Genomic DNA, 27311 nt, shown 5'->3' with positions numbered 1-27311 from the left:
TCCAAAGGAGATATGCAAATAGCCTGTAAGCACATGAAGAGATGGCTCAACATCACTGGGTCATCAGGGAAATACAAATCAAAAGCACAATAAGATACCACTTCACACTCATAAAGATGGCCGTAACAAAAACAAACAGAAAATAGCCGGTGTTGGCAGGGACATGGAGAAACAGGAATCCTCGTGCACGGACACTGTTGGGAATGTAAAATTGTGCAGCTGTTGTGGAAAGCGGTTTGGCAGTCCCTTTAACAGTTAAACATAGGACTACAGTGTGACACAGCAATTGCACGTTTAAGTATACACCCAGCAGTCTTGAAAGCGGAGACTCCGAGACCTGTGCGCCAGTATTCACTGCAGCATTATGCCAACAGTCAAAAGGTGGAAACAACCTATCAACAGATGAATGGATAAACAAAATATGGCACAGGCGTACCTTGTTTTATTGCACTTTGCTTCATTATCCTTCACAGATACTGCTTTTATCTTTTCTTTTTTTTTTTTTTTAAACAAATGGAAGGTTTATGGCCTTCACCAAGTCTACTGACACTATATTTCCAATAGCATTTGCTCATTCATGTCTCTGTGTCACATTTTGGTAATTCTTGCAACATTCCACACTTTTTCATTATTACTACATTTGTTGTGGGGAGTCTGTGACCAGTGATCTTTGATGTTACTACCCTACCTGTATTGGGGTGCCCTGATGGCACCTATATAAAATGGCAAACTTAGCCAGTAAGAGTGGTGTGCATTCTGACTGCTCCACTCACTGGCTGTTCCCCCATCTCTCCCTCTTTCCTTGGGCCTCCCTGGCCCTGAGACACGGTATTGAAATTAGACCAATGAATAACCCTACGATGGCCTCAGAGTGTTCAAGGAAGAGTTGAACATCTCTCACTTTGAATAAAAAGCTAGAAATAATCAAGCTTAGTAAGGAAGGCATGTCAAAAGCTGAGACAGGCCAAAAGCTAGGCCTCTTGCACCAAACAGCCAAGTGGCAAATGCGAAGAAAAAGTTCTTGAAGGAAATTAGAAGTGCTACTTCAGTGAACACACGGATGATAAAGTGAAACGGTCTTATTGCTGATGTGGAAAAAGTTTGTGTGGTCTGGACAGGTCAAACCGGCCACAACGTTCCCTTAAATCAAAGCCTAATCCAGAGCAGGGTCCTAACTCTCTTCGATTCTGTGAAGGCTGAGAGGTGAGGAAGCTAGCAGAGGTGGGTTCACGGGGTTTAAGGAGAGAAGCCGTCTCCACAATGTAAGCATGCCAGGTGAGGCTGCAACTGCTGTCGTAGAAGCTGCAGCAAGTTCTCCAGAAACCCCAGCTAAGGTCATTATGAAGGTGTCTAAACAACAGGCTTCCCAGATCGTAAAAACTCTCTTACATAGGAAGAAGATGCCATCTAGGACTTTCACGGCTGGAGAGGAAAAGTCGATGCCCAGCCTCGGAGCTTCAAAGGACAGGCTCTTTTGTCAGGTGCTAACACAGCTGGTGAACTTCATTGGAAGCCAATGCTCACTGACCATTCTGAAAATCCTAGGGCCCTTAGCAATTATGCTAATCGACTCTACTCTGCTCAGGCTCTATCGATGGAACAACAAAGCCTGGATGGCAGCACATCTGTTTACAGCATGGCTTACTGAATGCGTTAAGCCCATCGCTGAGACCTACTGCTCAGAAAAAAATATTCCTTTCAAAATACGACCACTCATTGACAGTACATCTAGTCCCCCAAGAGGCCTGCGGGAGATGTACAATGAGCTTACAGTTTTTAGGCCTGCTAATACAACACCCATTCTTGCAACCCATGGGTCAAGGAGTAATTTTAGCTTTCCAGTCTTATTAAGAAATCTATTTTGTAAGGTTTAGCTGCTATGGATAGTGATTCGTCTGACGGATCTGGGCAAAATCAATTGAAGACTTTCTGGTAAGGATTCACCATTCTAGATGCCATTAAGAACATCTGTGATTCGCAGGAGAGGTCAAAATATCAACTTTACCAGGAATGTGGAAAAAGTTGATTCCAGCCCTCATGGAGGAGTTAGAAGGGCTCAAGACTTTAGCTGGGGAAGTCACTGCAGATGTGGTGGAAAGAGCAGGAGAACTAGGATCAGAAGCAGGGCCTGAAGATGGGACTGAGATGCTGCAATCTCAGGATCCAACCTGAACAGACGAGGAGCTGCTTCTCACTGATGAGCAAAGAAGTGGAGTCTTGAGATGGGATCCAGGGCTGGTGAAGATGCTGTGAAGACTGTTGGAATGACAATGAAGGATGTCGAATATTAAACATTCTTAGTTGATAAGGCGGCAGCAGGATGTGAGAAGTTCTCCTGTGGGTCAAATGCTATCAAACAGCATCACAGGCTACAGAGAAATCGCTCACGAAAGGAAGAGCTGATCAATGTGGCAAACTTGATTATTTTCTTATTGTAAGATGTGCGTGGCCATCCCAGCCTTCAGCAGCCACCACCCCAATCAGTCAGCAGCCATCAGCATCGAGGGGAGACCTTCCACCATCAAAAAGACCACAACTCCCTGAAAGCTCAGATAATGGTTAGCGTATTCTAGCAATAAACTGATTTTCAGACACAATGCTACTGCATGCCCAACAGACTACAGTGCGGTGTAAGCGTAACTTCTACATGCACTGGGAAACCAGAACATTAGACTCACTTTATTGCCATATCCGCTTTGTTGTGGGCACCTGGAACTGACTCCGCAATATCTCCAAGGTGTGCCTGCATGCAGATACAATGGAATGTTATTTAGCCATGAAAAGGAATGAAACTGAGACATGATACCACCTGGCTGGCCCTTGAAGACTTTGCATCCAGTGAAATAAGTGGGCCCAGAAGGACAAATATTTTATGAGCCCACTTATAGGAGGTATGTAGAGGAGCCAAATTCATAGACAGAAGTGGAACAGAGGAGACCAGGGGCTGGGAAGAGGGCAGCCGGGGAATAGGAGATCTTGTTTAATGCGTACAGAGTTTCGGTTTCGTATGATAGAAAGTATTGGACATAGATGGTGGTGGTGGTTACACAACATTGTGAATGTACTTAATGCCACTGAATTCTACACTTAAAAACGGTCAAAATGGTAATTTTATGCTTATCTTCTACGTCTATGTGGTAAATCCTGCCACAATTAAAAGACACTTGAAGAATTACAAGTGAGAAAAGACAAGTCTTCATTTTGCAACGTGCACTAGCACATTCAAAGGACTCCTTATTCTACATCTGGAGACAATTTTAAATGTGCACACTCTCAGAGCAGAGGGACAGCTGTGAGCCTACAGACGAGCTCGGTGAAGACGCAGGTGTACCAGCTGTGTCTTGACCTCCCCACCTGAGCCTGGCCTGGAAAAGCATCAAAGAACCTCTACTGGGTTCGTCACTCCACCGTCCGAGCCAGCATACTCCCGACAGGGTGCTGTATCCTGTACTGCGTCCCGTACTACACCAGGACCTACGCCCAACACTCTACTCTGGTCAGAGGAGTCCTGCTCAGGTAGTCAGCATCCACGGCATAGGAGAAAACAGCAAACCTTGTCTCAGGAAATTAGAAGTCTACGGGAGTATTCATCAACCTTTCCCCCTTCAAATTAATGTCATGGCAGGACAGCTCACGGCAGGACTGGTTAGAACCAGTGCAACAGGCACATTTACGACTCTCATTTGCACCCTTCTTTGTCCCTGGTCTGAGTGCCGGCCTTAGGCTGGTTTCAAGCCCCAGACCTGCGATGCTCTGCTTGGTGTTCCAATTAATTTTGAAATCCTCTGAAATAAGTTAAAGGCATGGGGCTATGTAAATATCCGGGATGAGGACTCCTCAAACCCACTCTGCGCCGTGCACAGACCCAGCTATGGAAAGCCAGCCTCAGAACCGCAGCATGGGTCTGCTTCTGAATGAGGATCTCTGAGCTCCGTGAGCAAGAGGGCTGCTCTGAGCACCGTCTCGGGCAGGATAGGGTGGCGTGAGGCCTGGCTGCTGCTGGCCTGACAGGCTCCAGGCCTTTATAGACAAACTGACAGCACCGTGGAGAAAGAAACAGTGCCTCAACTTAATGTCAGAGGAATTCTTTAAAAGAAAATAAATTTAAAAATATATGTGCTATTTTACTGCTTTTGTTTCTGATTTTAAATTCACAAGAGACCCAAACACTGCCAAGCACAAGCTTTTATACATACTTTTAAACTGAGATTTCATTAGAACTCATGTGTCCCCCTTGACCTTCACAGGAAAAACAGAAATATTAGAAAGGCTAAGCCATTCCTTAAGACTGGCTGTAAGTACTTTTCCTGTGATAGACACTCCACACATGGCATTTGTCATGCGTTTCTCCCTGAAGGAGTTTTCATGAGGACTCCTGCTATCCCTATAACACTTCAAAATTAGGAGAAAAAAAAAGTATCCTTCTTGATCACATCCATCTACTAATTAGCTAAGCTATACAACACTCATGTTTGGCCCAGTTCTGTCTCTATACACTGCAGATCCTGTTTTTGGCAGGAACAGACCCAGCATTTCTAGAGGCAGCACAAGCTCATTACGCTAGTTTATCTCCCATTACCTTATCAAACAAATACCCGAAAAGAAAATACCATGCTCGAAAAAGTACAAACACACAACATCCTCAATTTTATTCGCCAATAGTCAGACCTACAGAACCACAGCACACAGATGGATGGATTTCTGCACCCATGAATTTCAAACTGCCTCTTACAACAGCTCTCTGGCTCCGATGAGCTAGCAGTGCTCTGCAATCTGTCGGCCTGCGAGTCAGCACTGTGCCTTCCTCCAAGCCCCTGGCTTCAGCTTCAGCCATAAACTACACATTGCCTATAAGATCCATTTCTAAGAAGAATGAAATTACTCTAACATGCCACGCAGCAGAAACAGCTTATAAACGTATATTAGGCTGCCACCATCAGGGGATGACAGCTCTTTCCTTCACTCTGAGAGGATGCCCAGAGCCCAAGGGCCCGCAGCGTCACTGTGAGGGAAGCAGCCCAAGGGAGGAGCGAACGTGTTCCCTAATGTGACTTTATAGGGTGATATGGATGGAACTTGCACTCTGGCATGCACGGTGTCTGTGAGAAATGAAGTGGATCCCTCTGTGCTCTCTGCCAGTGGCCTAGGTGTGGTTGAGAAAGACATACATGGTGAAGGGATCCTGGGACACACCCACCTATGTCATGTGAAGAACTGCAACCAACTGCATGGACTCTAATCTATGAGGCCCTTTTCATGATATTTGTTATAGGAAAAATGGGACTTCTGAATGTATAGCCAAATGGCCCAGAACAATGGAAGGAGGGTTTTTTCTACCCACCAAGCACATGCATTATAATATACAACTTCCTAATAGCAAGTATACATTTCAGAAAACAATAGTTGTGCACATCAGTGACTCTTCTGGCTTTCTTTATTCAAAAATAAAACAGGCACAAAAAATAGAACTAAAATGTCCAATGTCACCTGAAATAGCAGGTTCACCAAAAGGTTTAAAGGTAAACTTGCATTTTAGGGTATTAATTATAACTAGAGAGAGAATGAATTGTTTTTCAAAAAAATGTATCTCAGGAAAATGCTGACCAATGGGGCAGATGGTTATTTCATCCTCTCTGTATGGGGAATCCACAGGTGTCAGAAAGTCTCCTGAGCAGCAGGAGCCGCTCTAAGACGGCCCTCTTCTAGGTGCAGGACATGGGCCTTTCTGGAAGACTGCCCCTGGGCCAGATTAGCCAGCCACCCACAGGAAGGAAGTTCTGTGGTTCTTCGCTTCCAGGAAGTTGTGTGGATACAAACACGTTCACGTCCCTCTCAAGCACTCACATTCTACCATCTAGAACACATGGCGCACAGTGATGGTTTCAGAACACAAAGTGGGGGCCTGGGGGAGGGGAAGGGACACACCAAGCATCCCTACACATCACGCTCCAGGGCGCGGAGGTCATCCAGGAGCTCCTGGGCCACGGTCTGCAGGTGGTGGTTGCGGCTCTTGGCCATGGCCAGGATGCGCTGCAGGGGCAGGGAGCTCCGGAACTCAGAGGCCGACTTGGATAAGACTTCCGGCTCCAGGACCAGAGACTGGACGAGTCGCAGTGCATGAAGACACACTTCTGCATCTGGGTCTGGGGGAGAGAGGGAATGCTTCTGGTTAGAATGAGACTCTACAGGAACGGAGGCAAAGTCTATTCCTCCAGAGCTCTTGGCCCTTCTGAATGACAGGTCTGACTCTCCAGCAACTACAAGCTGAATGAGAAACAGTGTTACTTCAATGTAAGAGCTCCACTCATAAGAGCGACACAATAAAAATCAATGACCATCTATTTAGTGACATCCTGTCTTCAAATATTACTCATAATCAGATCACTTTAAGATTCTGAACTAAAAGCACAAGGGCCTTTCATGGTGTTCTAATTCTGTCCACATAAGATTGTTTGAAGAAGTATTACTTCATTTGTATTCCACGTACATCAACCCCTCAGAGGCCACGTACAGGTACAGCAGCTCTTGGGGCCCCCAGGTCCCACAGAGTCATAGGCTACAGTATGCACAGTGTTGCCATGTTCCTGAGGAATTCTCTCTGGAGTTCAGAACCTGGTACCCTGCATGGACTCTAGCACCACTAAAACACAGCTAGATGCAAACAGCACGACACAAAGCTACGCTCTTAACCAGGATGGATCCAACTCTCCTTACTGCTTACTCCTCCCTACTGGGAAACTTTAATATGCCATAGATCCACTTCTTGATTGGATATCATAATTGGATCCAAGCTCAACATAGGTACCTCTTTCTTAGCACTACACTTAAACCTTTTAAGAAGTAAGCGTGGGTTGTAAGAGCAGACTTAAGTCCTCAGTGGGAAGTGTCACACACCAAGGCCACCCAGAGGCTTTTGCTGTTGACCCAGGGTTCCCAGGGCAGAGTGAAGACTGCTGTGCTCTACCCATGGAGGGGGCAACTTTCCCTACCAAAGGCCAGGTGCAGAGTGTGGCTGTCACAGGGAGGAGGCCTGGGAAGGCCCTACCAGCCAGACACAGATAACAGGGGCTGAACTGAGATGACAAACAGTTCCCCTCATCCTCCAGCATCAGCTCAGCAAACATTCAGCAGCCAGTAAGGGCAGTCTACAACTGGGACAGGAGCAAAGTAAGAAACAGACACAGAGGGAAGGTCAACAGTGAGGGGCAAACTAGGGTACTGAGGAAACCACTCAGGCACCTCAGCCCTCACCCTCACTCAGCACAGGGGAAAGAGAGGTATTTGAAGCCCATGGTACATAGAAGGCAAGCACGGCAACAACAAAACCCACACTCATCTCATCCCACACCAACAGCCCAGCAGAACGAGGCATGGCCATGTCCACACGTCAACACCAGTGACCTCATTCTCTGCTGCAGTGGCTGGTACACTGTGGCCCAGAGGCCAAACGCAGCCCAGGAACGGTTTCTATACAGGCTGTGAGCTAAGAGGGATTTTTACATTTTAAAGGGATATTTTTAAAAAGAGAGATAGAGAGAAGAAGAAGAATATGCAGCAGAAACCATATATGGCCCTAAAGCTTAAAATATTTACTCTCCAGACCATTACAGAAAAAGTTAGCTCTACTGCCCTGCACATAATGTCCAACGTTCAATCAGAAATGATGATGACAAAGCAAGGGAGACAGAAGGCCCAGCGTCGAGCAATAAAGTAATCAACAGAGCCAGGCTGGGAGATGACCCAGCCACACGAACATCTAGAAAAGGAATCTGAAATAAGTATGATTCATAGATGGAAAAGCACTGATGTAGGGTTCCTACAGTACACCCCAAGCAGTGTAGTATTATTTAAAGATTATATTGTAACCCTAGGGCAAATAATAAGAAAAGTTTTTAAAGTGATAAGCCAATGGTGTAGATAAAATAAAATATTCAAATAATCTATAGCAAACAAAAAAAGAGGAAAAAATAAACTAGAGATATTTTCATATTTCTTTCTATATACATTAAATGAAAACTCTATAAATGCACTGATTGGAAGACAGAGAATGCATAAAACAGTAAGACCTTACTATACATTGTCCACAAGACACCCTAGATAAATATAAAGACAAAAGTTAAAAGTAAAAACAAATATTTAAAATATGCCGTACAAATACTACTTAAAAGAAGGCTACAGAGCCTATATTACTACCAAACAAGGTAGACTTCAGAACAAGAAATGTTACCAGGACTACAGAGTGACACCGCATAATTATAGAGAGGTCAACACAACATGAAGACATAATGGTCTCAATTATGTATGTACCCAACAAAAGAGCTTCAAAAGACACAAAGCAATATATGATAGAACTCTATAGGCAAATCTACTCACAATCAGAGTTGAAAACTTTAATGCTATTTCCATTACTGACTTAAGAAAGGAAGGAAAGAAAATCAGTTAAAACACAGAACCCCTGAATAACACAAACTAATTGAGTTTAGCAAGGTCAGCATACAATGATCAATTGTATCCACATATCGGCAACAATACAATGGGAAAGGAATTTTTTAAAAAAAAGAGTATCATTTACAATAGCACCAAAAACATAAAATATTTAAGTATAAATCTTACAAAATATGTGCAAGATTTGTATGCTAAAAACCATAAAACACGGACATAAGAAATTAAAGACAACCTAAGTAAACTGAGAGATATAACACATTTATGGACCAGAAGACCCAATACTGTTACAGTGTCAATCTCTCCAGTGATCTATATATTCGGTGCAATCCCAATCAAAGTCCCAGTAAGGCTTGTTTGCAGAAATCAACAAACTGATTCTCAAATTTATTTGGAAAAGTGAAGGAACTAGGACAGCCAAAACAATTAGAAAAAGAAAAACTGAAAGATTCAGAGTACTTGATTTCAAGACTTAGTTATCAAGACAGTGTGATACGGTGAAGGGACAATCATAGAGACAAATGAAATAGGATTAGAGAAACCTGGAACAGACTGCAGTTTTGTAAAATCTCAACAAACACATAGATGCAATTGATATATTTTTTAGAAATGCATTTTAATCAAAAAAATAGCAGCCTTTTCAGATTGCCTGTCTGGCTTAAGTCAGTGGAGCCTGGGAATCTTGATCTCAGGGTCCTGAGTTCAAGCCCCACATGGGATGTAAGCATTATTTAAATTAATTAATTTTTTAAAAGGATTCCTCGGGGCACCTAGGTGGGCTCAGTTAAGCGTCTGACTCTTAGCTTCAGCTCAGGTCATGATCTCACAGGTGGTGAGACTGAGCCACATGTCAGGCTCCACACTCAGCATGGAGTCTGCTTGAAGATTCTCTCCCTCTCCCCTGCCCCTCATGTGCTCTCCCTAAGATAAATAAATCTTTCATTAAAAAAAAATTCCTTAAGTAACTCCTAGCTGCCTTAATGTTGATATTTCATTAAAGACTAAATACAACCTTATCTTGACAAATAGTCAGACCTTCAAGGCCCGGTATACCCTACTTTCAGCAACAGATTAGAAATTTATGTCATCTCTCCCCACCTCTTCCCTCCACAAACTTAAAAGTATATAATCAGTTGCTCTTTATCTTCCCCAGTGTAGCTCCTTAGTCCAGGGTCCCATCCCCATGCTATAATAAAAGCAACTTTCTGCACCATAAAAAAATTAATTAATTTTAACAAATAACAGCCTTTTCAACAAGTGCTGGAAAAAGTGAACACATGTAAAACCAGAGAATGTGAATCCATACCTCACCTCACATTTAAAACTTACATGAAAATTAGTAATAGACTTAAATGTAAAACCTAAAACTAAAAAACATCTAAAACACAAGACAAAATCTTTGTAACCTTGAATTTGGTAAGAATTTCTTAGATAAAAAAACAAAAGCACAATTCATGCAAGAAAAAAAAAAGAATAAGCTGTATCAAAATTGAAAACATCTGCTCTTCAAAAGATAGAGTTAGCAAATAAAAAGATGAACCTGGAGGCCAGGAGAAAATACTTGTAAAATATGTATCTGATTTATTTTTTAAAAATACCTGAATATAGACTATAAACTCAAATATACTCAATAACAAAACAAATAACTCAATAAAAATTATCAAAATATTGGAAAAGACACATCTTTTCATGTGCTTACTTCCAATTTATGTATCTTCTTTGGTTAAATGTATTTTCAAATATTTTATTCACAATGTCTTTACTCACAGTTGCCAAAAACTGGAAATAACCCTAACATCTTTCAACTGATGAATAGAGACCATGGTATCTCCATAGAGTAAAAAAAAAAAAAAAAAGTAAATATCAGTAAAAGAAATTAACAACTGATACACACAAATACATGATGAATCTCAAATGAATTACACTGAGAAAAAAGCCAGACCTCAAAATCTACACACATCATGATTCTGTTTATATACGCAAAACTACAGGAAGAGAAAAGAGATCTGTGGTTGCCAGGGCTTGGGAGTGAGGAGGAGGTGATCACAAAGTGGCGTAAAGAAAATATTCTGCAATGATGAAACTATCCTGTGTCTTGATTACAACAGTGGTTACATGGTGTGTGCCTATGTCACAACTTCTAGAACTCTGTAGTAATAAATGAATTTTACTCTATGTAAAATTATAACTCAATAAGCCTGACCTTTACAAAAAGAAACAATTACATCTCTGGACTCTTACCCTTTTCCCTGCCCCTAAGCAATTGCTCTTTCCCTTGAGGACTGGGAATTTATTTTCCAAAGAATCCAGAGCAGGGACATTCAGCACAATTGAAGATGGAGGCTCTGTCTGGAAAACACATGAATTATGTGAAAACACATCCACAAATTCTAAGATACTCTCTCTTCCCTACTCTGTTTCCAGAGTTTGTAGGCCTCTGCCCTATAGACAGACTAGATGAATCCTCTCCAGCCGATCTGAATAACCCAAGAGAAAACACCTAAGGGTGCTGACCTGTGGGTTCCCACTGAATGGCTGAACAAGCTCTCACTACAGTCAAGTTCCCAAGCCTCACCCACGTTCCAGGGCTCCCAATCAGCACAAATCCCTCCCATTGTTTTTTCTAGTGTAGGTAGCATACGGTGTTATGTTTCAGGTATATAATACAGTGACCCAACACTTCTATACATTACTCAGTGCTCATCAGGATAAGTGTACTCTTGAATCCTCATCATCTATCTCACCCAGAACCCCACCCACCTTCCCTCTGGTGACCATCTATTTGTTAAGAGTCTGTTTCTCAGTTTGTCTCTTTTTTATCCTTTGCTCATGTGTCTCCTTCCTGTTTCTTAAATTCCACACGAGTGAAATCATATGGTACTTGTCTTTCCCTGACTTCCTTCACTTAGCATAATATTCTCTAGCTCCATCCATGTTGCCGCAAATGGAAAGATTTCATTCTTTTTATGGCTGAGTAATATTCCATTGTACAAACACACCACATCTTTATCCATTCATCAGTCAATGGACACTTGGGCTGCTTCCACAGTTTGGCTATTATAGATAATGCTGCTATAAACATAGGGGTGCCTGTATCCCTCTGAATTGGTGTTTTTTGTATATGGGGGGGCTAAGTATCCAGTATTATAATTACTGGATCATAGGATAGTTCTATTTTTAACCTTTTGAGGAAACTCCACACTGTTTTCCCAGTGGCTGCACCAGTTTGTATTCCCACAAATAGTGCACAAGGGTTCCCCTTTCTCCACATCCCCACCAACACCTGTTGTTTCTTGTGTTGTTGATTTTAGCCATTCTAAGAGGTGTGAGGTGATATCTCAGTGTGGTCTGGATTTGCATTTCCCTGATGATGAGTGATGTTGAGCATCTTTTCATGTGTCTGTTGACCATTTGTATGTCTTCTTTGGAGAAATGTCTGTTCATGTCTTCTGGCCATTTTTAAATTGGATTGTTTGGGTTTGGGGTATTGGGTTGTATCAATTCTTTATTATTTTGGATACTGACCCTTCGTCAGATATGTCATTTACAAATATCTTCTCCCATTCTGTAGGTTGCCTTTTAGTTTTATTGATTGTTTACTTGGCTGTGCAGAAGCTTTTTATTTTGATGTAGCCCCAATAATTTCCTTTTTATTTCCCTTGCTTCAGTAGATATACCTAGAAAAATGTTGCTATGGTTGATGTCAGGGACATTACTGCCTGTGCTCTCCCCTCTAGGATTTCTATGGTTTCAGGTCTCACATTTAATATATTTTGAATTAATTTTTGTGTATGGTGTAAGAAAGTGGTCTAGTTTCATTCTTTTGCACATAGTTGTCCAGTTTTCCCAACACTATTTGCTGAAGAGACTTTTTCCCATTACATATTCTTTCCTCCTTTGTCAAAGATTAAATGACCATATAATTGTGGGTTTATTTCTGGGCTTTCTATTCTGTTCCATTGATCTCTGTGTCTACTTTTGTGCCAGTACATACTGTTTTGATGACTACAGCTCTGTGATAAAACCTGAAGTCTGGAATGTAGTACCTCTGGTTTTGTTTTTCTTTTTCAGGATTGCTTTGGCTATTCAGGGTCTTTCATGATTCCACACAAATTTTAGGATTGTTCATTCTGGTTCTGTGGAAAATGCTATTGGTATTCTGATAGGAATTGCATTAAATCTATAGATTGCTTTGGGTAGTTTAGACACTTTATCAATACTTGTTCTTCTGATCCATGAGCATGGAATGTCTTTCCATTCTTCATTTCATCTTCAATTTCTTTCATCAATGTTTAGTTTTCAGAGTACTGATCTTTCACCTCTTTCAGAGTACTGATCTTTCACCAGAGTACTGATCTTTAAGTTTATTCCTAGGTATTTTATTATTTTTGGTGCAACTGTAAACGGTATTGTTCTCTTGATTTCACTTTCTGCTGCTTCATTATTAGTGTATAGAAATGCAACAGATTTCTCTATGTTGAGTTTCTGTATCCTGTGACTTTACTGAATTCATTCATCAGTTCTAGCAGTTTTTTAGTAGTCTTCAGGGTTTTCTAATATAGAGTATTATGTTGTCTGCAAATAGTGAAAGTTTTCCTTCTTCCTCACCAAGTTGCATGGCTTTTATTTATTTTTCTTGTCTCATTGCTGTGGCTAGGACTTCCAGGACTATGTTGAATGAAAGTGATGAGAGTAGATATCCTTGTATTGTACTTGACCTTAGGGTAAAAGCTTTCAGTTTTTCTCTACTGAATATGATGTTCACTGTGGGTTTTTCCATATATGGCCTTTATTATGTTGAGATATGTTCCCTCTAGATCTATTTTATTGAGAGTTTTTATCATGAATGGGTGTTATACTATAAGTCCCACCCTTAAACGTAAGAAGACAATGCACATCATCAGACCCCTAAGAAAAAGATGGTCATTATTTTCAGCAGAAACAAAAGGAGGGAAAATAAAAGAGTGTGTAATAAGAAGAGAAATTTTTTTAAAAACATTGCTGATACTTTCCTCAAGGAGATAAAAGAAGTTATATCATCCATTAAGCAAGAATGAAATGTTGTATCTTTTAATCCCCCCTAAAAAAAAAAAAAGGCTGTTAGAAATTAAATGCATGATAGTAAAGATGAAGACCTCAATAGGAAAGACAGAAAATAAAGTTAAGGAAATCTCTTAAATGTGGTGCTAAAAAAACAAAGAGATGAAGAATAGAAGAAAAGAGGACTAGAATAGGAGGCTCAACACCCAAATAACAGATATTCCAGAAAGAGAAAACTGAGTCAACAGAGAAAGGAAATCACTCAGTAATGATTCAGTAATTCAAAATAACTGATAAAAGGTTGCTAGAATTAAAAGACAAAAGTTTCCAAACTGAAATGGGACCTTTTAGTTTCCACCAAAATTAATAAAATATACATGTAATAGACCAGGCATATCAGTATAAAATTTCAGTTCAGAAAATGAAACAAAGAGGGATTCTATAAGCTTCTAGAGGGAAAAACAGACCACATACAAAGAATTAGGCATCAAAACTACTCAACATTGGACATTACAGAATAATGCAATAATGTCTTCAAAATTCAGAAATAAAAAATAATTCTATACCCAGCCAAATTATGACTATTATAGGTGAGGGTAAAATAAAGACATTCCAAACATATAATATCTCAAAAGTTTTTTGTCCCACACACCCATTCTCTGGAGACTCAACAGGACACGCTCCCCCTAAACAAGGGATATACCAAGAGAGAAGATGACATAGGATACACAGAATCAGGAAGGCTGACACACACAGGAGAATCAGCCTGGTGACAGTCTTGGAAGGGAACACAGACTAAGAGAAAGGTAATCATCTTATGTACCAAAACTGCAGGGAGGAAAGTAACAGAGAATTTGGGTCTGTTCAGGCCACATATCAGCAAATTCTGGTTATAAGCAATCATGGAAAATTTATTACTTGAGACAGAGACTGTTCCTGTAGATGGCTCAATTATGGGTTTGGAGATAAATGAATCAACTAGAGTGTGAAAAGGCATTTACCTGACTCCCACACAAAAATGACATAGATATGAAGATTATATGATGAGAGTTTTCAAGCAGCCAATATAAAAGTTATTCAATGAGTAACAGCAATCTGCTGGAAGCAAATGAAAAACAGAAAGTCTCGGAAAAGAAATCAAAGATATAAAGGACAACCAAGGGGAAATGTTAGAACTGAAAAATATAATAACTGAAATTAAAAACTTGATAGAGAAAAAAATGGAAGGGACAGAGGAAAAATCAGTGAACTGGAAGATAGGAAAATAGAAATTATTGAATCTGAGTAACAGAAAAAAGACTGAGAAAAAAATAAACCTCCTGGGTCCAGTGAGACTGTAAAGAAGATCTAACATTCATATGGTTGCAAGCTGGAAAATACTCTAAGAAGCAATGGCTGAGATTTTACCCTATTTGGCATAACACAAGCATACAGATCCAAAAAGCTGAGCAAACTCAAAATGGGACAGACCTCAAGAAATCTATGCCAAGACACATCATAGCCAAACTTCTGAAAACTAAGAACAAAGAAGATAAATATTTAATTTTTTTTTTTTATGATAGTCATAGAGAGAGAGAGAGAGGCAGAGACACAGGCGGAGGGAGAAGCAGGCTCCATGCACCGGGAGCCCGATGTGGGATTCGATCCCGGGTCTCCAGGATCGCGCCCTGGGCCATAGGCAGGCGCCAAACTGCTGCGCCACCCAGGGATCCCAGAAGATAAATATTTAAAGCTGCAGAGAGAAATGACACATTGTTTACGGAAGGAAAAACAATCCAGTGATATTGGATTTCTCACCAGAAACCATAGAGACTGGAATAACATGACACAACACTTTCCACATGTTGAAAGAAAAGAATCATCAACCTAGAATCCTATACCCAGTGAAAATGTCCTTCAGAAATGAAGAGGAACTCCAGACATTCTTAGATGAAGGAAAATTAAGAAAATCTGTCATCAGCAGACTACACTAGCAGCAAGGCTACACCACACAAACTTGTACAGAAACATTTGCTACAGCACTGCTCAATAACAACCTGTTGAGAGTGTAGCTCAGCTGCATCCTGGGATTGCTACCTCACCGTGCATTTCATTGGTCAAATGGCCTAATGGTAGCCTCTCAAGCACAGCCCGCAGAGTAACAAGCAAATGTTAAGTCCCTGCTATGACTTATCCCACAGCCCTTATGATCAACAACCCCCCACCTCACCTACCAGCATCTTCCCCTCATGTGCCCTCTACTTAGATAAGATCCCCCACAGGGCTTCCCTGAGTCCTAACTCTTCTGGTTTGAACTGACCAGTCCAGCCCTAACCCAGGAACCCCAGACCCTGATAAAGGCCACTTGGCCCCCTTCTACCCCTCCCCCCGTCTGCACTCCACCTTCATCTCCCAGTGTGACACCTCAAGGTGTCCTCTAGGACCTCTTTTTCAATTCCTCTTGTGGCCTACTGTTGAACCATAGCTCACCATCCAGCAACCTGTGCTCCACTTAATAAGTGTTGACAATTTATAACATGGCCCCAAAGTGGAAATGACCCAAATGTCCATCAAGTGGCAAATGAAAAAAACAAATTTTGGTATATCTCCACAGTGAAATATCATTTGGCAATGAGAAGGAATGAAGTATTGTTGTACACACTACAATACAGATGATCTGTGAAAACACACTACATGAAAGAACCTACAAATTGTAAAATTCCAATTTAATGAATGGCCCAGATTAAGGTAAATCCATAGACACAGAAAGCAGATTAGCAGTTTCCAGGAGCTAGGTGAAGAGAATGGGGAGTGACCACTAATGGGCATCCTGGTTTCTACTAGTAGTGATGAAAATATTCTAAAATTAGGTAGATGGTAGTCATGCTTGCACTACTCTGTGACTATACTAAAAACTACTAAATTATACACTATAAATAGTTGAATTTCATTTTTTGTGAATTACATCTGTTTTTAGAAAAAGATTAGTGGAAAAACTGGCAAAATTCTAATGAGCTAAAGATGAGGTTTCTAATAGTGTACCAATGTGGGTTTCCTATTTCAGTAACTAGTCTATGGTTATGGAAGGTATTAACATTAGGAGAAGCAGGGTGAGTATCACTGAATTATTTTTCTCCTACAGTTGACATGCCATTTTTTCTCACATGACTTTCAATATTTTTCTTCTTTGTACAATCTCACATGTACAACTTCTGCAACTTTTCTGAAAATCCGGAAGAATAAACTGAAGAGACAATTGCTAAACGACATTCTCTAAACAGGAAAAAAATGATAAAAAATAATTTTGGAACACTAAGAAAAAAATAATGAAAAAATAAAAATAAGGGTACATATTATATTTGCTGGTTGATGCAAAAATTATCTTAATGTCTGATATGGTTCTCAATATAAACAGATGGAATATTTAAGACAACTGTAGAACAGGGATCCCTGGGTGGCACAGCGGTTTGGCGCCTGCCTTTGGCCCCGGGCGTGATCCTGGAGACCCGGGATAGAACAAATGGGAGAAGATAAAGGGAGGGAAAGCTTGCACACTGCACTTGAACTGGAAAAAGGTTGACACCAGTAGATAGGGGTTAGTTATTATAATGAATGTAAAAATACATAATAAAAAGCATTTTTCTTGGATGGTCTTGTCAAAATGAAGTTAAATTTTACATCAACTGCACAAATCTGACATGTACAATTCAAACCTTTTGACAAACATATATATCCATATAATCCTAACAGTGTATGGAACGTTTCCGTGACCACTGAATTCCCTCATCCCCCTTCCCTCCTAGTCAAGCCCTACCCTTACATAACTGATGTTCTGATTCCTATCAGCATAGATTTGTTTTACCTCCTCTTGAAAATCAGACATGTGAGACCACACTATTCTTTTAAGCACTATTTCATTATTAAAGCTCAGGGAACTCAAAACAAATGAAATAATACTCTGCTTGGAGTTTTCCTATATTTTTACCCTTTTTGACCTTCTGGGGATATTTTCTTCTCACAAAGTCCTATTGAGCAGTGCGATGGACAGGAAACCACTGCATCATACCAAGTTTCCTTCTAAATAGTACATGGATTTCTTTGTAAATGTTTTTTACATTTGGGAGTGAGGAGGACATGGTAGGAGAGAAGTGCACTAGGAGAGCTACTGGCAATTATAACCCAGCAGTGCGACTTTCCTGGTGACATCCCCCGTAGCACTGAGCTCTCACGTCACTGGTGTCTGTCACAAACGCCTCTGAGAAGCACGCAGCTCACACAGTCACATCTGTCCCCAGCAGCAGCATCTGGAAGGAGCTGTGCCTGTAGCCAGGCTAAGTAATGCATCACATCCATGCTGAACAGCTGAGAAGGAACTGGTGCTGCAAGGTGTGCCAACTCAGTGTGCACTGCCCACGTGGGGAAGGAGGATTGACTACCGGCCAAAGATTCAGTGGCAGGCAACTTCCCTATTACTCTATGCAGGGATTTGGGGAAAAACCCAAACTGGCAGGTTAGGATATAATCATATTTCAATAAAATAATAAGGAATTTTAAAATTGCAGTTCTTTGAACACAAGCAGAACTGAAAAGTTTAACCCAGGTTCCTTAGAAAGAAGGCCCTGACAGGCGCACCTTCCCTCTGACACCAAGGAAGGTCCAAGAACTCCCCTCGCCCACCTGCCCCCTCACTATCCCTTCCCATTCTACACACACACTCATCATCACCATCCAGGTAGCTCTATGGCCCCAAACTGTGTCCCCAGGACACTAGCTCCCCAGATGGTGACAGGTGTTTCCATCTACCCCACACCCACCCCACTGAGCAGAGGAAGGAAGGACAAGGACATGTGACTAAGACATCCCTACCTCCACACACCCTATTACAGACCCTATCACAGGCACTGACTCCCAACACCACATGCCTCAAGCCATAGGCACTCACATGGACGCAGAGAAAGCTCACCGGACCCAGCCCAATGGATTTCTTGACAGCTGAACTGGTTCCTTAAATAAAGCACAGCTCCCACACACACTCTCACACACCTATTCACACGCACACCCCCACAAATGCTTCCACACTCCCACACGCACTCATGCACACACAATGCTCCCACATACACTTGTACACACATGCTCCAACACACATGCTCATGCACACACACTCCCACACTGCAAGCTCCCACTGCTGCAAGCTTCCACATATACTCATGTTCACACACACCCACACACACACTGCCACATGCACTCATCTGCACATGGTCCAACACTCATGCTCACGCACATACACTCCCACACGTGCTGTGAGCTCCCATATATACTCACGCACACACACTCCCACACATGCTCCCACACACTCGTGCACATGTGCTCTCACACACACTCCCATACACACTCCCACATGCTCCCACATGCATTCATGCACACACGCTCTCACACATACCCATGCTCCCACATGCGTTCATACACACACACACATGCTCCCACATACTCTGACATGCACTTATGCACACAGGCTCTCACACACAATGCTCCCACATACACTCATGCACACGTGCTTCAACACACATGCTCATGCACACCCACACACTCCCTCATGCACTCATTCACACACACTCACACATACATGTTCCCACATATACTTATGCACACATGCTCCAACATACACACTCCCACACGTTCCCACATGTACTCGTGCACATAGGCTCTCACACACATACTCCCACATACACTCGTGCACACATGCTCCAACACTCATGCTCACGCACAAACACTCCCACACATGCTGCAAGCTTCCACATATACTCATGCTCACACACACTCCCACATGCACTCATGTGCACATGGTCCAACACTCATGCTCACATACACACACTCCCACATGTGCTGTGAGCTCCCATATATACTTGTGCACACATTCTCACCCATAGACCTGTTCCCACATATACAGACATGCTCCAACACACATGCACATACACAACACTCCCACACATGCTCCCACGAGCTCCCACATACACTTGTGCACACATGCTCTCACACTCATACATACATGCCCCAACACATATGCTCATGCACACACACTCCCACATATACTCCTATGAGTTCCCATATACACTTGTGCACACATGCTCCAACACACATGCTCATGCACACACACATTCCAACACACATTCCCACATCCCCCCACACACACACACATGCTCACACATACATTCAGGGGGTCCTTCTGTTCTCAGGCATATATGAAATTAAACACATTTGCTGTTCTTTACTTACCTGGTGATTAACTTTGTTTTTAAAAATTCATACATTTAAAGCATAAACTAAAATCTGACGTGAACTGGGAGTTAGCTCCACGACAAGGGTGGCAGCAGCACCACTGTCATCTTAGCAAAATTATTTAAACAAAGGCTGGGTAGGCATTTGTTTTCTCAGCTGTAAACTGAAGGTTTAAATCATCCACATCATTACCGTAAAGACCAAACGAGGACACACATGAAAGTGTCTATCAAAATGCTCAGACATAGTTGGCATTCCATAAATAGCAACTTCCACACCACAGGGCACAAACCTCACCCCTACTCTCTCCACCAGCGACCCATTCTTGCCACGTGGGCCTTTGGTGTCCTTCCAACAAAGCAGGGCACTCTGGCCCTGGGCTCTCGCACTGCTGGTCCCTCTGGTGAGAACACACTTTCCCAGATAAGGGCCCAACAATGACACCTGACTATTTCAGATTAAGGAGGCACCCACAAGCCCTTACATATAAATGTAAATGCATATTACTCCTGAAACACCACAACAGATTTCTCTAAAATTAATTTTCTGTAGTGGAGGAAAAATTTATATTAAAAAAAATCCCATTAAAATAAAACCAAAATCCATCTTCACAAATCAACCAAACTTGATTCTCTAATTCTTTAACCAGGAGAGAGTTACTAAGCCTTAAAGATTAAGACAGATCAAATTCACGATGTTTAATACTGCCATAGGAGCCCTCATATTAAAATAACAGTCTGAGTAGATTTAGCACTTCGATATAAAAACAGTGAGCAAATACTTTGATGGGCAGCATCTAAGCCCAGCCATGCATCTTGTCATCCTTCTGTGAACGGCCCCTTGGCCAGCTACAGTGCTCTTCTGCTACCGGGGACCACTGGGGATGAGTTCCAGAGAGCCCAGCACCTTGCCCTATCTTCTCTCAAAGAGCCGATGAAAGATGAAACCAACACAAAAGGGCAACACACCCGAGGAATGTAGCGATAATCACAACAGGTGAGCATGGGGAAGGAGGGCAGGTGCACTCCATCCTGTCTGGAAAACTGTACAGAGATTGATAAAACCCATGAATTTCAAGGTGACTACAAAAGATTTGATCATAGAATCCTGGTTAAATTACAAAAACAATTAAAATACAATTTTATTTTTAACTTTCCCCCACAAAAATAAAAATCTACTAAATGAAACAAAACCAATCAGAAGCAAAGTGGTCTGTCCATCAACAGTTTGCTCTGGCAGAAGAAGAGGGAGGGGGTTGGCGGCTGCCCACACCCCTCCTCCAGGCAAAGGGCTCTTCAGCCTGGAGGGTCCGGCCAGGTGGCTAATGAAGAAAACAGAAACGGCTGGGGGCGGGGCGTGGGGTGTCTTCCGGGCACTTCCATCAGAGTTCCAGAACTGCCTCCAAAGCTATCAGAGATGAAGACTACATCCTCATTCCAATGACACCGCCACTGCCCAGGATGTCATTGGAGACTCTCCTGGAACCGCCCTCAGAGCTGATCTGTGAGCCACATGCAAACATCAGTGTCACTGCCTTAGATTCAGAGCCCACGTCCTCGGTAGGCGCCCAACGCTGAGTGTAGACTTCGACAGCCATGCCGCATTAAACCAGCTTATCTGAGCTTTGCGCATGTACCACTAACAAAGGGAAGGGACTGAGCGGCTGGGCTTTAGCCCCCAACCCACCCAATACCCACACAGCGAGCCCCTGGCCTCCCCAGCCCACCAGCTCACTGACCACGGCTGGTAGTTCGGGAGCGCAGTCAACCTGCTGCATCTGCCAGTGCTGCCTTCTCTGGGCCTCAAGGACACCACCCCTCCTGGGTTTCCTCCCACCCCATCTCCCTTGTGTGCCCTCCTCCTCTTCCTCCTGCACCGAAAATGTCAAGGCCTGGAGACAGCTGTGAAGATCCTGGGCAGTGCTCCGAGCGGGGGCCAGCCCTGGTCTGACAGGCGGTTTCCCAAGCTCATCCCGGCTCTCCTGGCGCTCTCTCCAACCCTTGCCAACCACATGGGCCTTCTACACGTCCACATTCTCATTGCCTGTGGCTGCCACAGGGCCTTCCCGCTGCCCTTCCTCGGCCTGTGAGGCTCTGCTCTCAGACCTCTGCTCGGCTTGCCATTCCACTCACACAGGCCTCACCCAAACACCTGGAGAGCAGCCTCACGCCATCACCCACTAGCCCCCCATGCCGCCCCGCCATTATCTGTATCATGTGACATGGGTCATTCTGTTTGTCCTCATGTCTCTCCACCTGAATATATAAGTTCCATGGTGAAGAACTCCATCTCGTTCACTTCTGACCCTCCGGTTCCTAGGACAGGGCTCAGAGCTCAAGAAACACCTGTAGTAAGTGAGCTGCCGGAGTGCTGCAAGCTGCCAGGTGCCCTGCCCACAGCACCGGCCACCACCGGACAGGTAAAGCCCCCCCAGCTCAGCAGCAGGGCCTCCAGAGGGGATGCCGAGCCCAACAACGTACTGCATGGGAAACAAAAGAAATACAACCTCCAGTCCTGCTTACCTAGAGATTTTTTTTCTTACGTAAAATAATTCCCAGCCATTAATATGAAAAGATCAGAAAGTGCAAATATAAGTCCATCTGTAATATTTACCATGGGACACTAAAGAAGGAAATGATCAGACATGGGGATGGGGCATGTGGAGAGGCTCCCTAGACAGTGGTTTCAAGTGGATTTTTCAAGGTCTGCGAACATAATGCCTCAACCATTAGATGACTATGAGGTGGGTTAGTGCAACTTTATGTAGTAGGCTACTTCATTTACTTCTAAGTTTTTCTTTAAAAATCCAAAGAGAGATTATAACTTCAACCTTTATGAATTAAAATGCCCTCATAATGGATGTGAACATCTTGGCTTCTTCCATTAGCTCATCTGTTTCTGAATTACACTCTAGCAACAGATTCCTCACCTCCCTCTTTCCAAAATCACTCCTCAACTTTTTCAACACGACACTTTAGACAACAGATCACACACAGAGGGAAGTGGGAAAGGTGTTACTTATCCCAAGTAGGAATTTGCTCCCTTTCTAAAATACTCTTGCGTGGCAGATGGATCAGCTCTGATACACAGGCAGAGCCTGAACCACAACCAAATTAGTCCCACTTCAACACATGTCAAAACACATTAAAATAAGCAGATGTCAATAAGCATAACAGAAATACCCCTGGCAAACACAGGAGTCTCGGAATGGCATGTCATCTATGAAATGAAGGCAACACATAATTTTTACATTTCAAATTCCATGTCGGTTGAGCTTATGGATTCAGCCCGGCCCAGGAGAAAACGCACAAGCTCAGGCCGAGGGTTTGCAGTCAGGAGGCCAGAACATGAACACCACATGTGGAGCTTCCCAACTGCCAGGGTGTGACAAGTAAGGCAGTCGCATCTCTGAGCCTCTGTTTCCTTGTCAGTAAACAGGAGCACGCAGCCACCCCCAGAGTTTTTACTGAGCACAGAGGATCGCATGTGTAAGGAAGTGCTGGGCAGGGACTTGAACCAGAATTCCTACTGGGTGCTGTGCTTCTCCTGCAGGCCGACAGAACTTGGGCATCTCATCTGAAACACCTTTCCAAGAATTACCTTTTGGTTTAGTTTTCTGGGAAGTTTAGTCTACAGGTAATACATTTTAAACACGGGTTTGTGCCAGCAGATATGTTTCTGTTTACTGGTAGAGCACAACGTGGGAAGAAATGGTGGCAGGAATGTGAGGAGGTGGTGAGCACAGATGGCCTGCTTTACATGATTTTTGAGGATGGTGGTGGCTATCACCCCAAAGGAAAACATGAAGCTACCACATTTCTTCATATTATAATTTTCTTCACTGGACTTTTGCCCTCACACAAAAAGGAAAAAAGACTGAAAGAAAAAAAAAGCCAACAGCAGCAGGGACCTGCAGGACATCAAGCATGTCACTGGGGCCTTAGAAAGAGAAGAGGAGAAGTCATAAAATTTTGAAGAAACGATGGCCCAGAATATCCAGATTTCAGGGAAACTATAAACCACAGACCCAAGGAGATAAAACCCCACGGAGACATGTCATTATCAAAAGGCTAAAAACCAGTAATGAAGAGAAACTCTCAAAACCAAAAGAGATGTGTTCGGGAGACAGAAATGAAGGCGTGCAGGGCAGTGGACTCCAAATCTGAGACCACGTGGCCCAGAGGGCAGCTGAACAACCTCGTGAAGGGATGAAGGAAAACATCTATCAACCACGAACCCTGCACCCAGCACAAATATCTTCCCAAAATAATGGTGACTGAAGACCGTGTAAAACAAACTCATGGAATTCACTACCAGTGGACCTGCACCTCAAAAAGTGCTAAAAGTCCTCCATGCAGGAAGAAAATTATACCAGGTAGAAGTCAGGATCGTACACAAGGAATGAAGAACACCAGAAATAGTAAATATGGAGACAGTGTCCCTCATATCTTTTCGGGTTCTTTAAAAGGTAGCTGTTTAGTGGCATCTAGCTGGCTCAGCTGGTGGAGCATACCACTCTGGATCTCAGGGTTGTGAGTTCAAGCTACATACTGGGTACAGAGGTTGCTTAAAAATATACATATAAATAAATAAAAGGTAGATGTTCAAAGTAAAAATAATAAAACTGTATTTGGGGGTTTTCCACATATGTATGACAATTGCAAATGGAAGGGGGAAAGGAAGTTCAGTGTTGTAGGCTGCTTGCACTATACATGAGCAGTATGGTATGTTTTAAAGGTTGACTAAGATAAATTAAGAACGTATGTTTTATATCCTGGAATAACCACTGAATATTTTTTAAATAAAAAGGTATAGCTAATAAGTCGAAAATGGAGATAAAATGAAATCACAAAATATTATGAAATTAATCCAAAAAAAAAAAAAAAGTAGACACTGAAGGGAAAAAAAAAAAAAAAGAAAGAAAACAGGACAAATAGAAAACAAAGAGCACCACTACAGATTTAAACACACTCAAGTTTATAATCACATTATATGTAAAAGATAATACAATTTAAAAAGTAGACTGTCAGATTAAGTTTTCTTTCTTTTTTTTTGAGAGAGAGAATGCACACATGCAAGTGGGGAGGAGGGGCAGAGGGAGACAGACTCTTAAGCTGACTCGATGCTCCATCTCAGGACCCTGAGACTATAACCTGAGCCCTAATCAAGAGTGGGAAGCTCAACAGACGGAACCACCCAGGAGCCCCCTTCAGATTAACTTTCAAAAGGCCCAACTATAAAGAGTTTGCAAGAATGAACGCAAAGAGAAACCTTGTTTAGAACCAGAGGCCAGCAGGGGGAGCTCTCAGCCCTCCTGGGCACCTGCTGACTGCGGGAAGAGACCACCCCAGTAGGAGGAAGGTTTCCTCCTCCCCTGGAGACAGCTCAGCCAATGAGAGACTAGCACAGCTCAGCCAATGAGAGGCCAGCCCAGCCCAGCCAATGAGAGGCCAGCACACTTCCAGCCCCTGTTTACTTCAATGGACGTTCCGTTTACAACAGCCCCACCCCCTTTCCTCTATACTATAAAGAGCCTCCTTGGTACCGGTCTCCTGATTTGTCTATGGTGCTGTCCCGCCGGCTGCTTGTGGGCTGCGGTTCCCTGTTATTCCCAAATAAACCCCTTTCTGCTGGTAAGATAACTGGAAGTTTTATATTTAAGGTTATCACAAGGAAGTCGCAAAAAATATAAAGGCCAGGTGGGTTAAAAACATGGAAATATGTTTTTGATGTATTATATTAAAATATATATTCTATATTTCTATATGTCTTATTTTATATATACATACACATAAATAGATATACCAGCACTAATCAGAAGGAAGCTGCAGTGGCTATACTGACCTCAGCAAGTGGAACTCAGAGGAGGAATCATGACCAGGGGTAAGGAAGGACCCTGTAACAATCAAGGAGTCAGTTCCCTTAGCAACATTAACAGCCCTAAATGTGCACGCACCTACTAACGGAGCTGTAAAACACATGAAGTGAAAACTGACTGAAGTGAAAGGAAAACAAAATGCAGAGATGGTCACAGATTTTGGCATCCTTCTCCTGATAGCTGACAAGATAAGTAGACAGAAAGCCAGGAAGGATAGATAAGACCTCACCAGCATTGTCAACCACCTTTAAAGTACTTCCACATCATTCCTGGGCCCTAAAGGAGGGAGGAGGCCCCGGCCATGGGCTGGGCAGGTTTCTCAGCAGATTGCCATCAAGCCTTCCTCTGGAAAATACTGCAGTCACTTCCATGTCCTTTCAACCCAGGAGCCTATTCAGCACTGAGATCTGACACAAACTAATCCAGCATCCTCTCCATCGGCTGCCACACATGGGCCCACTACTCTGAAGACACCCAACTGATCTACAAGTTGGGTGTTTACCTTCAGAGCAACAGTTCTCAATCCTCCTCCCCAACATACACACATCCATCCCTCAAGGATCCCAGTGACAACAATTGATGAGGAAGGCAGCAACCCGCCAGCTGGATCTCCATCACTACCCCATCGCTTCGCCCTCGAGACTCCTGGGACATGACCAAGTCAGAGCTGCTGGCCCTCCTCTCCTGCTTCAGGGTGGCTGAAGAGGGCTGGCCAGACCAGCCAACAGACCCACGGAGCTCTGGCATGCCTCTCTACTCCCTCTGCTCCTGGGCCTGAGGAGCCCACAGTGCACGTGAGGGCAGCAGAAATGCAGGAGTGCGTGAGGCCTTCCCTCTTCTTCCTTGCTTCTAACAGAGCTCCCACTATGCTTTTAAGACAGCCTGTTTATATTTGCTTCTGACTTCAGAATTGGAACTCAAGCCGTTTGGACCTCCAGGGTTTGGTAATTTTCAAATGCTACTGTGTGCTTATAACACAATCCTGCTAACAGGCAGTCAGCCCGTTAGGTCACAGCCCATGGACAGGCAATGCCTCGTTCCCATGCACGCCCACTTCATCTTCCTAGGGGCTGCAGTACCGGTCCTTCCCAACTTTGTTCAAAGTCTGTGCATTTCCACACAGAAGTCATAGCCTGTCATGAGAACGACACCCTTCATCTGGGTTCTGGACTCCTTGAGGAACTTGGGAAAATGCTGCACATCTCCAGCTGCAGGATGGGAGGAACTGCCACCCGACTACTGCAGGACACACTGTAGTGCTGGCCACCCTCTGAAGGACTGATTCTTCCCAGAAGACGGTGATAAAAACTTGCATGTGACCAGCAACTTACCACTTCCAAGTGCTTTCACACACTTACTGCAGTTCTACCACAGGGAAAATCTCTTTAGGCCAGAAGAAAATGAAACACTGCTGCCAAGTAACCCTGCCAAATAAGTCACCTCCGCTGACTCAGTAGGGATGAAAGAAATGGACCGTTAGGAACCTGCTGTGGAATAAGAAAATCCCTAAAGGCATGTTGACAGTTGAAAGAGCAGCCAAAATTAGGGCAAACTGAAAGCCAGTGGCAGGTCCTAAGGGGATTTACATCATAACTCAAAAGTCCTTTCCAGATTCCCATGTCCGGTTTCATGTAAGGATAGCAACATCGGATGTGGGCTGCCGTCCTCCTAGGCCCAGAGCTCAGTGACTTAAATT

General features: G+C 43.1%; 1 protein-coding gene across 3 annotated transcripts in view; it reads right to left on the bottom strand.

The window, feature by feature from the left end:
• Positions 1-407: 407 nt before the first annotated feature.
• Positions 408-27311, bottom strand: part of HSF2BP (heat shock transcription factor 2 binding protein) — a 108892-nt gene continuing 81988 nt past the window's right edge. The window contains exons 9-11 of one of the 3 annotated variants that reach the window (XR_011997488.1): positions 5926-6143; positions 2679-2743; positions 408-2256 (exon numbers count right to left, since the gene is read on the bottom strand). Coding sequence is in view for 2 of the 3 variants with exons in the window: in XM_072739429.1 (XP_072595530.1) it covers positions 5935-6143 (209 nt within the window). In the remaining variant the exon portion in view is untranslated. Of the gene's footprint in view, positions 2744-4624; positions 6144-27311 lie in introns of those variants that run through there. The other 2 variants (XM_072739429.1, XM_072739428.1) reach the window with 2 other exon arrangements.

The sequence above is a fragment of the Vulpes vulpes genome, chromosome 15 (assembly GCF_048418805.1).
Source record: "Vulpes vulpes isolate BD-2025 chromosome 15, VulVul3, whole genome shotgun sequence".
NCBI classification, from domain to species: domain Eukaryota; kingdom Metazoa; phylum Chordata; class Mammalia; order Carnivora; family Canidae; genus Vulpes; species Vulpes vulpes.
The sequence above is the reverse complement of the archived record's forward strand: the minus strand, read 5'-3'. Positions and strand labels throughout refer to the sequence as shown.